Source organism: Pteronotus mesoamericanus, unplaced genomic scaffold (assembly GCF_021234165.1).
Source record: "Pteronotus mesoamericanus isolate MK-2021 breed Mesoamerican mustached bat unplaced genomic scaffold, CSHL_Meso_final scaffold_54, whole genome shotgun sequence".
NCBI classification, from domain to species: Eukaryota; Metazoa; Chordata; class Mammalia; order Chiroptera; family Mormoopidae; genus Pteronotus; species Pteronotus mesoamericanus.
In genome coordinates this window covers 2,481,694-2,494,063 of record NW_026555321.1, presented here as the reverse complement: position 1 = coordinate 2,494,063, position 12,370 = coordinate 2,481,694, and the positions used below count along the sequence as shown (strand labels likewise).

At 48.5% G+C, this 12,370-nt stretch overlaps 1 protein-coding gene across 1 annotated transcript in view; it reads left to right on the top strand.

The window, feature by feature from the left end:
- ITGA9 (integrin subunit alpha 9) overlaps nt 1–12,370 on the top strand; it is a 296,559-nt gene that overhangs the window by 226,818 nt on the left and 57,371 nt on the right. Inside the window, exon 19 of the mRNA XM_054595411.1 lies at nt 8,883–8,969. Within this exon, the coding sequence (XP_054451386.1) occupies nt 8,883–8,969 (87 nt within the window). The remainder of the gene's footprint in view (nt 1–8,882; nt 8,970–12,370) is intronic.

The window sequence follows — 12,370 nt, the reverse complement described above, 5'->3', positions numbered from 1 at the left end:
CTGGAGCGGATCCGTTGTGGCAGCGTGGAAAGAGGAAGGAGGGAGGGATTATCCCCAAAGAGGACCCCAGTTCTTTAAGGAGAGTCCCGAGATGTGTCCAGATGTAACAAAGTTGACGTGCCAACCAGAGTGAAGAGATCAGAAGCAGCCGCCCACTGAGACAGGGCGCCCTGAACCCCCCTGCATGCTCAGTGGAGACCTGCTTCGTGGGCTGGACTGGGGAGGGGTGTCTTCATCTGCGGCCAGGGGAGGATCATCAGTGGCTGCCTCCAGCCTTTGCTCTCAGCCCACAGCTTTGCCACCCTAAGGGTTCATGCAGAGGGGAGAGGATGGGGAGAGATACTGTTGATGCCCTTGTAGACCCTCCCCCCTCCCCGGGGACCCTCTGTCACAGTTCCTCTGCAGGCTGAGGGCTGCCGGTGTCTCTCCTGGCTACAGCGGTGTGCTGTCCTCAAGCACCCAGGCGGCCAGAGGCACAAGATTGGCAATGTCCCCTCAACAACTCTTGGCCAAAAAAAGAGGCAGGTATTGAAGGATAGATGCCCACCTTTCTCCCCAGTTGGCAGCGCACTTCCCCACTCCCTCACGGAGGGCCCTGAGATCACCTTCCAAACAAAGTACTTGCATCCCAGTTCTTGTCCCAGAGTCTGCCCAGATAAGGATCGTGGGAATGGACGGGTCTCCGTCTCCATAAAAGTCTGTCCTCACATAGACACGAGCCCTCAGATAGTCTCAGCAGTGGACGTATTGCTCTGGAGGGCAGAGCAGGAGGAAGAGGGTCTCCATGGTTGGCATCTAGCTCCCTGTGGAGGGTGGGCTTGGGGATGTAGAGCAGGGCTTCTCCAATGGCTGTTTCCCAGAGGTAGCCTGGAGCGCTGTTAAAATGACGATTCTAATTCAGCAGGTCTGGGGTGGGGCCTGAGAATCTGCATGGGCGCACGCTCCCAAGTGGTGCAGATGCTGCTGGTCCGAGGGACCGCGCTTTGAGTCGACAGCTGAGAGCAGCGCTTCCACCAAGAGGCTCTTTTGGCCTGGCCTAGATGGGAAGGGACTGGAGCAGATCCGTTGTGGCAGCGTGGAAAGAGGAAGGAGGGAGGGATTATCCCCAAAGAGGACCCCAATTCTTTAAGGAGAGTCCCGAGATGTGTCCAGATGTAACAAAGTTGACGTGCCAACCAGAGTGAAGAGATCAGAAGCAGCTGCCCGCTGAGACAGGGCGCCGTGAGATTCCCATAGCAGCAAGATTCTTCACAAGTGAGTTGTGAGTGGGCAGGAGTATAAGTGGGTTTGTAGGTGGGATGGAACTCTTCACTCTGAGTACACTTCTAGCATTGAGATTCCTGGCCAAGACATTTTTTTTTTTCATTGGTTTTTAGAGAGAGAAAAACAGTGCTTTTTGTTGTGCCTCCCATTCATGCATTCATTGGTGATTCTTGCATGTGCCCTGACCAGGTATCGAACTCACAACCTTGGCGTTTTGGCAGATGGTCTAATTAACTGCGGTAACCGGCCAGGGCTCTCCTGGCCAAGACTTTCATAGGCGCCCTACAAACACTTGATTCTTACAAAACCTTTTCATCCAAATACCACTCACAAATTGTTTTTGTGCCATGATGTTAAATTCTTTCCAGTCATCTCGAGAGAGGTCCCCACCTTATTTTCTTCAGTCAAGCCTGCAGGGCAAAGGAAAAGAGTGACAGAAAACCAGAACAATTTGATTCATGAGATGGAATTCAACTTTGAATTCTCAGTTTGTTGATCAAGAATTTCCAGGCTCTGGGAAATATCAATACACATTTTTTTAATCTTAGAATAGAAACCATTTTTAAAAAACCTAAAAATAAGATAGTTGCCTCTATTTAACAGGAGGAAAAACTTCCTGGATGAAAATCAAATACTGAAGCCTTAGAAGGCATGGCTTGCTGCTCTTTTCCCTTTTGGCTTCTCAGTTAGGGCTGGTTGATTTATTTTTATTCCTTTGTTAGTTTAGATTCTAAAGTTCATATTCCTATGGTCCCAGAGAGGGCAAACACCAGCATTTGGGAAAGTATTTTTATTGTCCTCACTTTGGGAAAGTATAAAGATCAGCTCTAAGCAGGGTAGATGAAATGCACCAAAGAGGGGCATATTAGGAATAAAACAATTTATTCAAGTCACTTCTAATTTGTATTGGTTTTTTAAATGTAAGATTATGTTTGTTTATTTTAAAGCTTTCAAAGCACTTTTCTCCAAAGGGTCACTAGGGCTGTTGGAGAGACTTCTGCCGCCACGGCGATCAGGGCATCGCTCCCTCGCGCCCGGTTGATCTCCCCCAGCCTGGGATGGATACGGGTGTTTCAAGTGCACTCTCTCAAGTCTCATGCTTTGCTTTGGAGCGGAATTTTACTTTGACACCTCTGTGGTTTGTCTCTCTCCAACACTTGCTTCACTTTTTCAGAGTTGGAAAGAACAAACCCAGCATCGTCTGGGCCTTGGCTCCCAAATGGGGAGTTTGATGACATTAAAGAAAAGAACCTGCTTTGTAGCACTTTCTTTGCCCTGCCCCTCCGGACCCCCCACACTGTCCAGTTGCCAGCTCCTAACTGGCAGAAGGTCTGTAACCGCTGCCCCAGCCTGGCCAGGCCACCAGCCACCCTTGACATCTGTGGTAGACTCACTGTGCGCTCCAGATCCATGGAGTCTGTGCTCCCGACTTCGTCAGTCTCAGTTCCAGGGATTCTTGGGGGAAGAGGGGAAAGGGAATCGTGTTGTTCCTCGTGTAGTGTCCCCCACCCCAACCCCCTCTGACCCGTTCTTCTATTGCCAGCCAGGAAACCCTGGGCCACTGATAGAATTCTGTGTTCTACTTCCCTCCTTGTAAAATGGGCATAAAAAGAGAAGCCACCACAGAGAGGCTGCCTGACACGTCGTCAGCATTACTGAATAGGGGCCATCTGTGTGTCCCATCTTCATGACCATCAGCACTTACAGGACAGTGACGGTCCCACGAGGCAGGTGTTAGGACTCCATCTTGCAGGTGAGAAAATGGAGGCTTGTAGAAAGCAGGGTTAATGTGCTGGAAGACACGCAGCTGCTGCACATCTGAGCCAGCAATCGAAAGTCAGGACACCAGTGCCAAAGCGTGTGCACTTTCTATGCTGTGAGCTCATGTACTTTTCCTTATGGGTAGGAATTTCATGGGCCTTGTCCCAAAGGATTCCCCCTCTGGGAACAGGTCTGTTGTGTTTTTTTTTCTGGTGAGGCTCAGGCTGACTCATCGTTGAGTCGGGCCAATAAAGCATTTCCTCAGAATAAACTTTTTCTGTTCACTTATTGGACCAGGTCATTGGGAACCTCTGCTCACCTCTGACTTCTCAGTCGGTTAGAGAATTTGGCTAAAATACTTTCAAAATTCACTCGAATTCTGTATCAGCTCAGTTAACAGGGAGGCATCTCTTACCAGCTCTCAGGGGTCACCTGGCAGTCAGACAGAGACATCAGGGTCACCTTCAGTTTGACAAGCACATGTGGAAATGGGAAGTCAGATTTCAGACTCGCCCTGGCGCTGAGCGTAAGCCCATTGCCAGACTTTGCTGCTCCCCGAAGAGCCCCATGTTGGTGGTCAGATAAAGCCCCGCTCCGCAGTGGAACCAAGCACTGCGTGAGGGGGAGAAAGGAGTCCGGAGGCCACAGAGGCTCCCTAACCTCATTATCTGGTTCCTCCTGCCAACCACTGCACGCTACAAACAGGGCTGGAGCTTGGCTCCACCGGCCACGCTCCTGGGGCCAGCACAGCCGAGGTATGTCTGGAAAAGAAAGGGACTTTGCCAAGGCAAGCATCTCCCATGCCAGGCAGACCAGCAAATGAGCTGCTTCTTGCAGTCCTTTCATCTGAATCACTGATGAGCCAAGGCCTGTTCATGTAATAATTGCAAACTCAGGGTCTACTAAGGGCCCGGCTCAATGCCAGGCATCATGCGGATTCAGAGGTGAATGGGCACAAACCAAGCTTTTCATTATTATGTCCTCGAAAATGTTAATTGATGTTTTCCTGATCCCAAGAACAATGTGTGTTAGTTAAAAACTGGAAAAAAAAAATGTTTTAATTGAATCACTTATAATCTCCAGGGGGAAACCCTGATAGCATTTTATAGTATTGGATATCCTTCCTAGCCAAGCCAAAGTGGGGCTGGGAGAAAAGCCAGTTATGTGAATCTTCACAAAATAGGGTCCAAAATTCCATAGTAAAATTTTTGTTTAAGTTTTGATTGGAACTTTACTTGAAAAATGAAACTAAAAATTATGAAGATAAGTTTATATTATCCTCCATTTAACAGCTTTTGTAACATTGTGATTATAATTGTCTAGAATATCTCAGACCCAAGGCAAGAGCATACTTGCTTTATTAAAGTCTTTAAAATAACAGTGCATCAATTTCTGAAACAAAAGAAGAATTGAGTGCTGGATGGGCAGCTTTAGGAGGTGAATATCCCTACTATGTCATCAAGTAACTTTTTTTTTTTTTGCTTCTTTTTTTTTTTTTTAAGCACGATCACAAGAATATCATCTTTACAATGGTATGTTTTTTCCCAGGGCTCTCTTGAATAGTTTTTACTTAAATTCTTATTTTCTGAAGCAGCTTAACGTGTTAGCATCCAGGGAAATTCTGATTTCTCCAACAGAAACGGAGAGGTTAGGTTAGGTTAACTGACCTAACGCTGCCAGTCCAGATTTATCAGTGGCTCTCAGTGGTGCAAGCAGTTTTCCAGCATGACATTCATCGATTTCCTGAAAGCCTGGATCCTTTGCAGCGAGGTTTTAAGTTTATCCTGTGGTCGAGAGTTGCACTGTATGTGAATTGGGTGATCAGATATCTACACTGTCTGGCAGCCAGGGACAAAGGACAATTTGTTCACTGGCCCTCATTCCCAGAGGGCTGAGAGCAGGTAGTCCTAAATTTTGCAACAATGCTAAAGTCAAGTTCTGCAGGCTGATGTCCATGTAAGCGATGATTGGGACAGGGAAGGAGCCAGAGCCCAGGAGAAGCCTGGTCCCTGGGGTCGCCCCCATTTACCTCCTGGTGGGCACCAGTGCCTGGCAGAGGTAATAAGCAACCCCCAAAAGAGTGCTATCCACAGGCGCTGCCTAAAGCAGGGGGACGGCAGAATTTAGCCACACCTCCCAGGATTCATTTCTGAAAGCTTCTCTGGGTCTTCCTGTGCCTAAGGCGTTCCTGCCTGACCCCCAGAAGGGTGTGTAGCTCCATATCTAAGGCTCTACCAGGGCATGCTCTGAACCCAGAACAAAGGGGGAGCAGATGCTTCTTTGAGGGCAAGTGCCTCCCCAATGGGGAAGCTATTCAGATTTTATAAACTGCAATGAAGAAAATGTTCTCTGGCTAGGATGAATTTAAACAAGGATCTTAGCATGTGAGCATCCCCATCTGTGCTCTCCCCACCTGGGGCAAATGCCCAGAACTTTCCAGTGGTCCTCGTTCTGGAAGCCTTGTCTGTAACCAGTATCATCTGAGGCCAGGTTTCTCCAAAGCAGAGCCTGAGATGGGGATTCCTGTGCAGGTGATTTCTTGCGGTACTGCTCTTGGGGGAAGAGGAGTGAAGGGAGCATGATGGGGCAGAGGAAGGAGCCCAGCAGGGCTGTGCATTCAGCTGGAGTCTGCCCGGCCAGCTCCCGTGGGGGTTCTGGATCATGAGTTGCACAACAGAGCCGGTCTCACCTTGAGGCGAAGGGGCAGTCACCTCAATCGTAGGCGGCAGAATGCCTGTGGGGGAGGGGCCTTGTAACCTCCCAGACAAAACTGGAGTGGGAGAGCAGGGCCTAGAATTTTAAAATCTTTTGGTCAGGGCAGCTTAAACAGCCACAGGAGGGCTGTGCTGGGGCTGACAGGTGGCAGGAGGGTGACCTGTGACGGCCCGTTTGTAGCATCATCCAGGAGCCCATGAGTCAGGGACCAGATGCTGGACACACACATTCTTAGAGATGTCTTTGCTTTACACTCTTTTTTTCTTGTTGCAAAAGAGCCATCCAGAATTTTGTTATTTCTATTAGGCTGAGCAGGAGAGAGACTTGGAATAACACTGTAAATGCTGGTTTATATGTTATTTTCTCGTATTTTGGAATTAACAAAAATAAGATCATTCAGCAGCTTTTGAGTAATCCAAAGCAGCCTCAGCCAAAGCTAAGTAAACTGAGGTCCCGTCAAGTTCCAGAGTAAATTTTTGAAGCCACAGCCATTCCTTCACACACACGCAAAAACTCAAGGAGTCTTCGGAGCAGTAAATCTTCAAGAACAGATAGGCCTTTGACTTAAATTGGAAAGCTCTCTCCTGGCTTGCAAGGGATTTCCAGTGAGTTACTGCGCTTTACAGAAGGAGTTCGGAACTGGGCTGAGTAATCCTGTTTACACACACACACACACACACACACACGCGCGCGCGCGCGCTCGGACACTCTTGAGAGTAATTACACCCAGATGACAGATATGAACCAGGACTGTCCTAGGGAAACCAAGAGCTACAGTCACCCTAGGCTTGGGCACGCTGCCCCTGAGGCCCACAAGCCAATTATCCAGGATTTAGAGTAGCTTCTGCTTGGGCCCATTGTGTATATTGCTTCTGGGGTGAGGAATGAGGACGGGGATAGTGACAAAAGGCCACCCGCATGAATTACTAGGACCACTCTTTGGGACATGCAGGTCTTGAGACAACATTTGGGAACTTGTTCTCTGGTTTTCCTTTTTGAAATGGCCAACACGTGTTCCCCAGGTTCCAAGAGTAGCCCCCTACCCTGCCATGTACATGTCTGTTTCTCTGCTGGGAGACCTTCTCCTTCTAGTCTCTGAGCCCTTCAAGTTCAGGGGCGAGCGTCTTTCAGACCCGTGTCCTCAGCGCTGATCATGGTAGAGGATGGGGTGACTGAGCTCCCCAGGGGATACTCAGGGTTGACGCTGAATCCTGCACCACATCCCTATTATGTACATGATCTTACCACCCCTGAGTGTTTTGGGGGGCCAAGGTGGATGAAGGAAACCTTGGAGGGAGGACTGAGGAAAGGTGTTCCCGACCGTGGGAACAGCTTACACAGGGGTGTGGAAATGATACCAGGTTAGGGTGTTTGTAGAATAGTAATGCACATGCTCAGTGGGGCAGGGGGGGCGATAACAGAAACTATGGGCCAAATCGGACAACAGCATTAGGATTTTAAGCTCTATTCTGTTTGCATGTTTTAAGAAGTTTCCTCAAGCAGCCTTAGGATGACCCAAAGGAGGAAGGCTCGTAGCAGTGGCTCCCAAACATCGTACAGCAGAGTCACTTACTTCATCACTTCCCACTCATTGAACGTGCTTTCCCAGGCCCCACAGTCTCTGAATCTACTCAGTTGTCTTCTCAGAGATGACGGGGGTATAGCCAAGGAAGCTGTGTTTTTCAAGATTCTGATGCCAGGGGTCCCGCGTCCATGTGAGGCGCACTGGCCAAGGTCACAAAGAGCCATTAGGAACTTTATAACCACTGGTCAATTTTCTCTGAGAGTGGATGCTAAAAAGATTAGAAACTAGAGTTTCTTTTTCTGTATCTTCTATTTTTTTTTTTTGTTTCATTGTATTTTGGAGGGATTTTTGTTGTTTTGCTATTTTTAAGTAAAGTTTTATTGATGTTTAACAAACAGACCAAAGTACACAAATCATTAAGTGCCCAGCTCATTGAATTTCCACAATGATCACACCCGAAAACATTCCCAGCGCCCAAGGAACCCCTTCCCCTTAGTTGCTATCTTGACCTCTAGTGCCACGGACTAGGTACCTTTTATCACTTGTACTTTTTGTGTGGTTAATAATGTTCCTAATATATTAGTATAGGTTTATTATAGTAAGGGCTCACATTTTTTTTCCTGATTGGACACAATAGAAAATTTCCATTTTACTTGTTTACAGGACTAGAACAGTTGATCTGAGCTGAGGTGTGGGTGTTGGAAATTGGAGCAGGAAGCACGGGCAGCATTTCGGAGCTGGATCCACATGAATTGATTCCTTTTGGTCGCCATTGTGTGGAACAGGGAAGGAGACAGGATGTAGAGTCAGCCAAGAATGACCTTGGGGAAGTCACGCTGCCTCACTGAACCTCAGTGTTTGGTTCCAGAGACACTCAGCAAGTGCGAGTTCTCCTGTGCCTCTCCTTCTCTAAGACTGGCAAGCATACTCCCTCCCCTCGGAAGCCTTAATTTGCTTCAGTGCCTTGGAGAAGCCGTGAGGGTTATGAGGAGCCTCCTGGCTTACCTTTGACCTTGGCTGTACACTGCATGTTCCCATGGAAAGACAGCAGCTCCCGGTGCCTCCTCCTGGTTCTCTTGTGCTATCGGACGAGGCGTCCATTGCAGGCCAGCTACACTGGGAAACCTCTCCTTGCCCGTCACCCATCCCCCACCCTGGGGAGGCTTGCAGGCAAATTCAGCCCTCTTCGCTTCTTTAGGCTCTAGAAAGAATCCCTGTATGTTCGTTGGATTGATTTTCTTAGAGTTTGACTTTCCTACACCAGCAAGGTCTTGAAAGACAGGATTAGGGTGTGGTTGCTCACATGTGGCCTGGCCTAGTTTACCAGGAGAGCGCAGGGGTTCAGAGCCCAAGTATTAGTTAAGAGTGAAGAGTGGCTTTGTCCTGTGCACCTGTCTTCCCAGCGAACCCATCGGAGGGGAAGGCAGCTCCGGGAGGCCCGGGACTCGTCCTGGTCAGAGGTTCCTCGCCACACCACAGCCAGCAGTGGCTACTAAATGCCCTGGAGATAAACTGTGCCTGCTGAAGTCTTGATCTGATCCCCCCAGCGGCCACTTCCACACATCTGTCTTCCTGTGGCCAGCCCATCTGTAGGTGTTTTTCTCTCTCTCTCTTTCAGGAGGAAATGGGCGTTTCCTGTGAACTGCTGGAATCGGACTTCCTCAAGTGCAGTGTGGGATTTCCTTTCATGAGGTCCAAGTCAAAGGTAAAGGACCGCGGTGGGGCGCTTCCGTGGGAGCAGCCCCCTGGGCCTTCCCACCAGCCTCGGACCCCACCAGCCACCTCCCCTGAGGTTCCTTCCCGCAGGGGCTGGGGTGGCCACGGCTGGGCACGGCCACGCTCCTGCCCACGGCAGTGTGCTCCCGGCATACTCCAGAGGGGCCGTGGCATGTGGTCTTTCTCTTGAGCCACATGACACGCCCCAAATGTGAGAGATACAGCATGGCCTTAGCACTGGGGCGAGCAGCATCTGGTTGGCCTTCTTAAAATGTTTTTGTTTTTCTTTTTCCTGGGATATTGGATGCCACTCTGAGTCCCTGAGACTATTTAGGAGAAGATGGAGAAGATATGGGTGGTCTAGGCTAGGGACCTATAGCCCTGACCCCCGCCCCTGGGCGCTCACACTGTTCTTAAGAGACGTGTTAACATTCTTAAAACAGCAGTAGTTGTATTGCACTTCATTTTTTTTAAGTAATAGTAATCACAGTCACTTCCATATTTATAAGGAGCCGAATTTTCTACGCTCAAACAATAGCATGGCCCAGCGTATTCAGACATTCACAGAGCATTCTAGCATGCACTGTCATTGTAAGGAGATGCGAAGGTACTTGAAAAAATGTGATTTTTTTTGAGGCAAAACCAGAATCTAAAAGACCAGGTCTGCCTTATGAAATGGAAGTTATTGATTGTCCTGTGACCCATGTGGCACAGTTGGTTGGGTATCGTCCCGCAAAGCGAAAGGTCACCAGTTTGATTCCCAGTCAGGGCACGTGCCTGGTGTGCAGGTTCCGTCTCCGGGGTTGGGGCCCGTAGGGGAAGCAACCAATCAATGTTCCTCTCTCCGAGCGATGTTTCTCTCCCTCTCTTTCTCCCTCCCTTCCCCTCTCTCTGAAAATAAGTAAATAAAATCTTTTTTAAACAAAGAAAAAGAAATGGAAGCTATTTTCCCTGCTCTGATTTGAAGGAAAATTCACATTCCTTTGTCCACCTTCTTGCTCCCCCTTAGAATAAGTGAGAGCCTAACCCTTCTCTCCCGCCTGGGTCAGACAATCAGATCATTTCATCTCTTAAGGCTTTTTGGTCCCCGGTACGTGGTAGCTGTTTTGTAAACCAATCTTGAGAATGTTCTCATGAAAACAGATTTTCTCACTTCTTAAAAATCGCTCGAAGCCATCAGCCTCAGTGAATGCACCTGCTCCAAACCACTGTGGCCTTTACATCTGTGATTCCTGAGCCTCTTCCCGACTCCCTTTCTCTCCTGCCCACACTCACCCCAGGAGAAGGGGAACCCATGGTGGCTGCCCTTCAAAAAGGATCGCAAGTCCTGTTAGACTCCAAGCACGATGAGCAGAGAGGAGGAAGACCTGACCTTGGATGCCGTTGCCTGTCATAAGATAGGTGGCACGCCACGGTTTCCACTGCAATCTATTGAGCAGCAAAAACTACTTTTTTACAGTTGCCATTTTATTATAAAATTCCATCGACATCCCAAATCAAACCTAAGGCATGTCTTCCTAGTTTTAGTCTGAAGTTTAGTTTAAAAGGAGAATTCATGTCACTGTCACAAATAGATCCAGGCCCACTCTCCACAAAGGGAAGGTAGTCATAAAAAGGAATGAATGAAAACAAAGCGATGTTAAAATCTGGGGCATTATATTTTCTCAGAACTCATTAACTTTCAAAATAGTCATAGAGCCAACAGAAGGGTGAATGTTGGAATATTGATTTTTTTTTCTCCTACCTGGTGATGCCACTACCTTCCTCCCACATACAGAGGTCAAGACTCGTAGCAAGAGTAAACGTGGAAACGGGGTCTAGGGGCACATTCCCTGGAGAAAGCCTAAGAAGTGACTTGGTTGGGGACAGGGGCTCCCTGTAGTCACAGCCTGGCTGCCCCCTCCCCGTCCTCCCTGTCCTCGGCCCCTGTGGGTCGTTGGGCTCCAGCCCACGCGCTGAGCCTCATGACTATCCCGCCGGCTTACTCGCCGTAGCTGTATGTGTCTGACCTCATCACCCAGGTCTCCATCTCTGATTTTGGCTTCTTGCCCATATCTTTTGCTTCTCACCTCCCCTTGATCTCTAGTGTGTTTAATTCAGATCCTCTGCCAATTCTGGCTCTTTGCTGGGACAAGACCCTTGACTTTCCTTCCTTTCACTCTCCCAGCTTTGCTTCCTGTCCTGTCTCCATGCCCAACCCTCACTGAAAGCTGACAAGTCCCACAGCAACAGAAATTTCTGTCTAGAAAGGGATGTTCAGTGGCCACTGTAGATGACAGTCCAGTGTGACGGTCCAGTGTTCATTACTGTCAGGCAGCATTCGGTTCAGTAGATTCCAGTCTTGCAAACTTAGACCATGGCCTAGAATTAGTCATAAAGGAACCCAAGTATTTGGATATTAAATAAGTCATAGGTTCTCAGAGCTTGATGGAATTTAAGAATCATGTTGTCCACCATCTTCTTTCCAGTCATTCATTCATTCATTTATTCATTCATCTTCACCTAAGGATATACCTAGAAAGAAGGGGAGAGAGGGAGAGGGAGGAAAGAGAGACAGACAGACATCAATGTAAGAGAGAAACATCTGTCAGTTGCCTCCCCTACACGCCCCGACCAGGGAGCAAACCTGCAGCCTAGGCATGTGCCCTCACCATGAGTCAAACCCACGGCCTTGCATTTTACAGGATGGCAGCCCACCACCTGAGCCGCCCAGCAGCCACGGCCTCGTCTTTTTATTGAAATGCAGACAGATGAAGTGTCTTGGCAACGGTCACATAGTCCACGTGTGGTAGAGCTTGGTTCTGTCACCCCCAGCCAAGGATTCCTCCCACAGTCCCACACAGGCCTGATATCTATACGGTGGAAAACATTTGCTTAGGGTAGTGTTTCCCGAATCACGGGAGGCTCACCCTCGGGGTCTCTGAGAGGAAGTTCATGAGGTGGTTCATGAGGTGATTGTAGGTGATACATGGACTCAGTACTAAACAACGTTGATTCTCACAGTGAGAAAGGCATTACCTTTCAACGCTCTTTGCATTCTAAGCACATGCAGGCTAAGGTCGCGGTCGTGCCAGCCCCCCTTTAACGCCTCCCCATCCCTTGTTATCTCCCTCTTACCAGAATGGACTAGACCCTAGGCCCAGAGCCTTCAGCAGGCCACCAAATCCAGCATTGCTTTGCTTTCATTATACTTCCTTTTGTGACTGCCTTCTTTTTATGGCAGGTGATCCTGGAGTCCCAGATGTATTAGTGGCATGTGTTTTCCTTTTAAGATGGTCTTTCCACAAAAAGAATGAGGCAATAATGGAACATAGATCACAGGTGATATGGTATGCTGATGTGGCAAAAAAAAAAAAAAAGGTGGGAAGATGGTGTGTGAATAAAATTGAG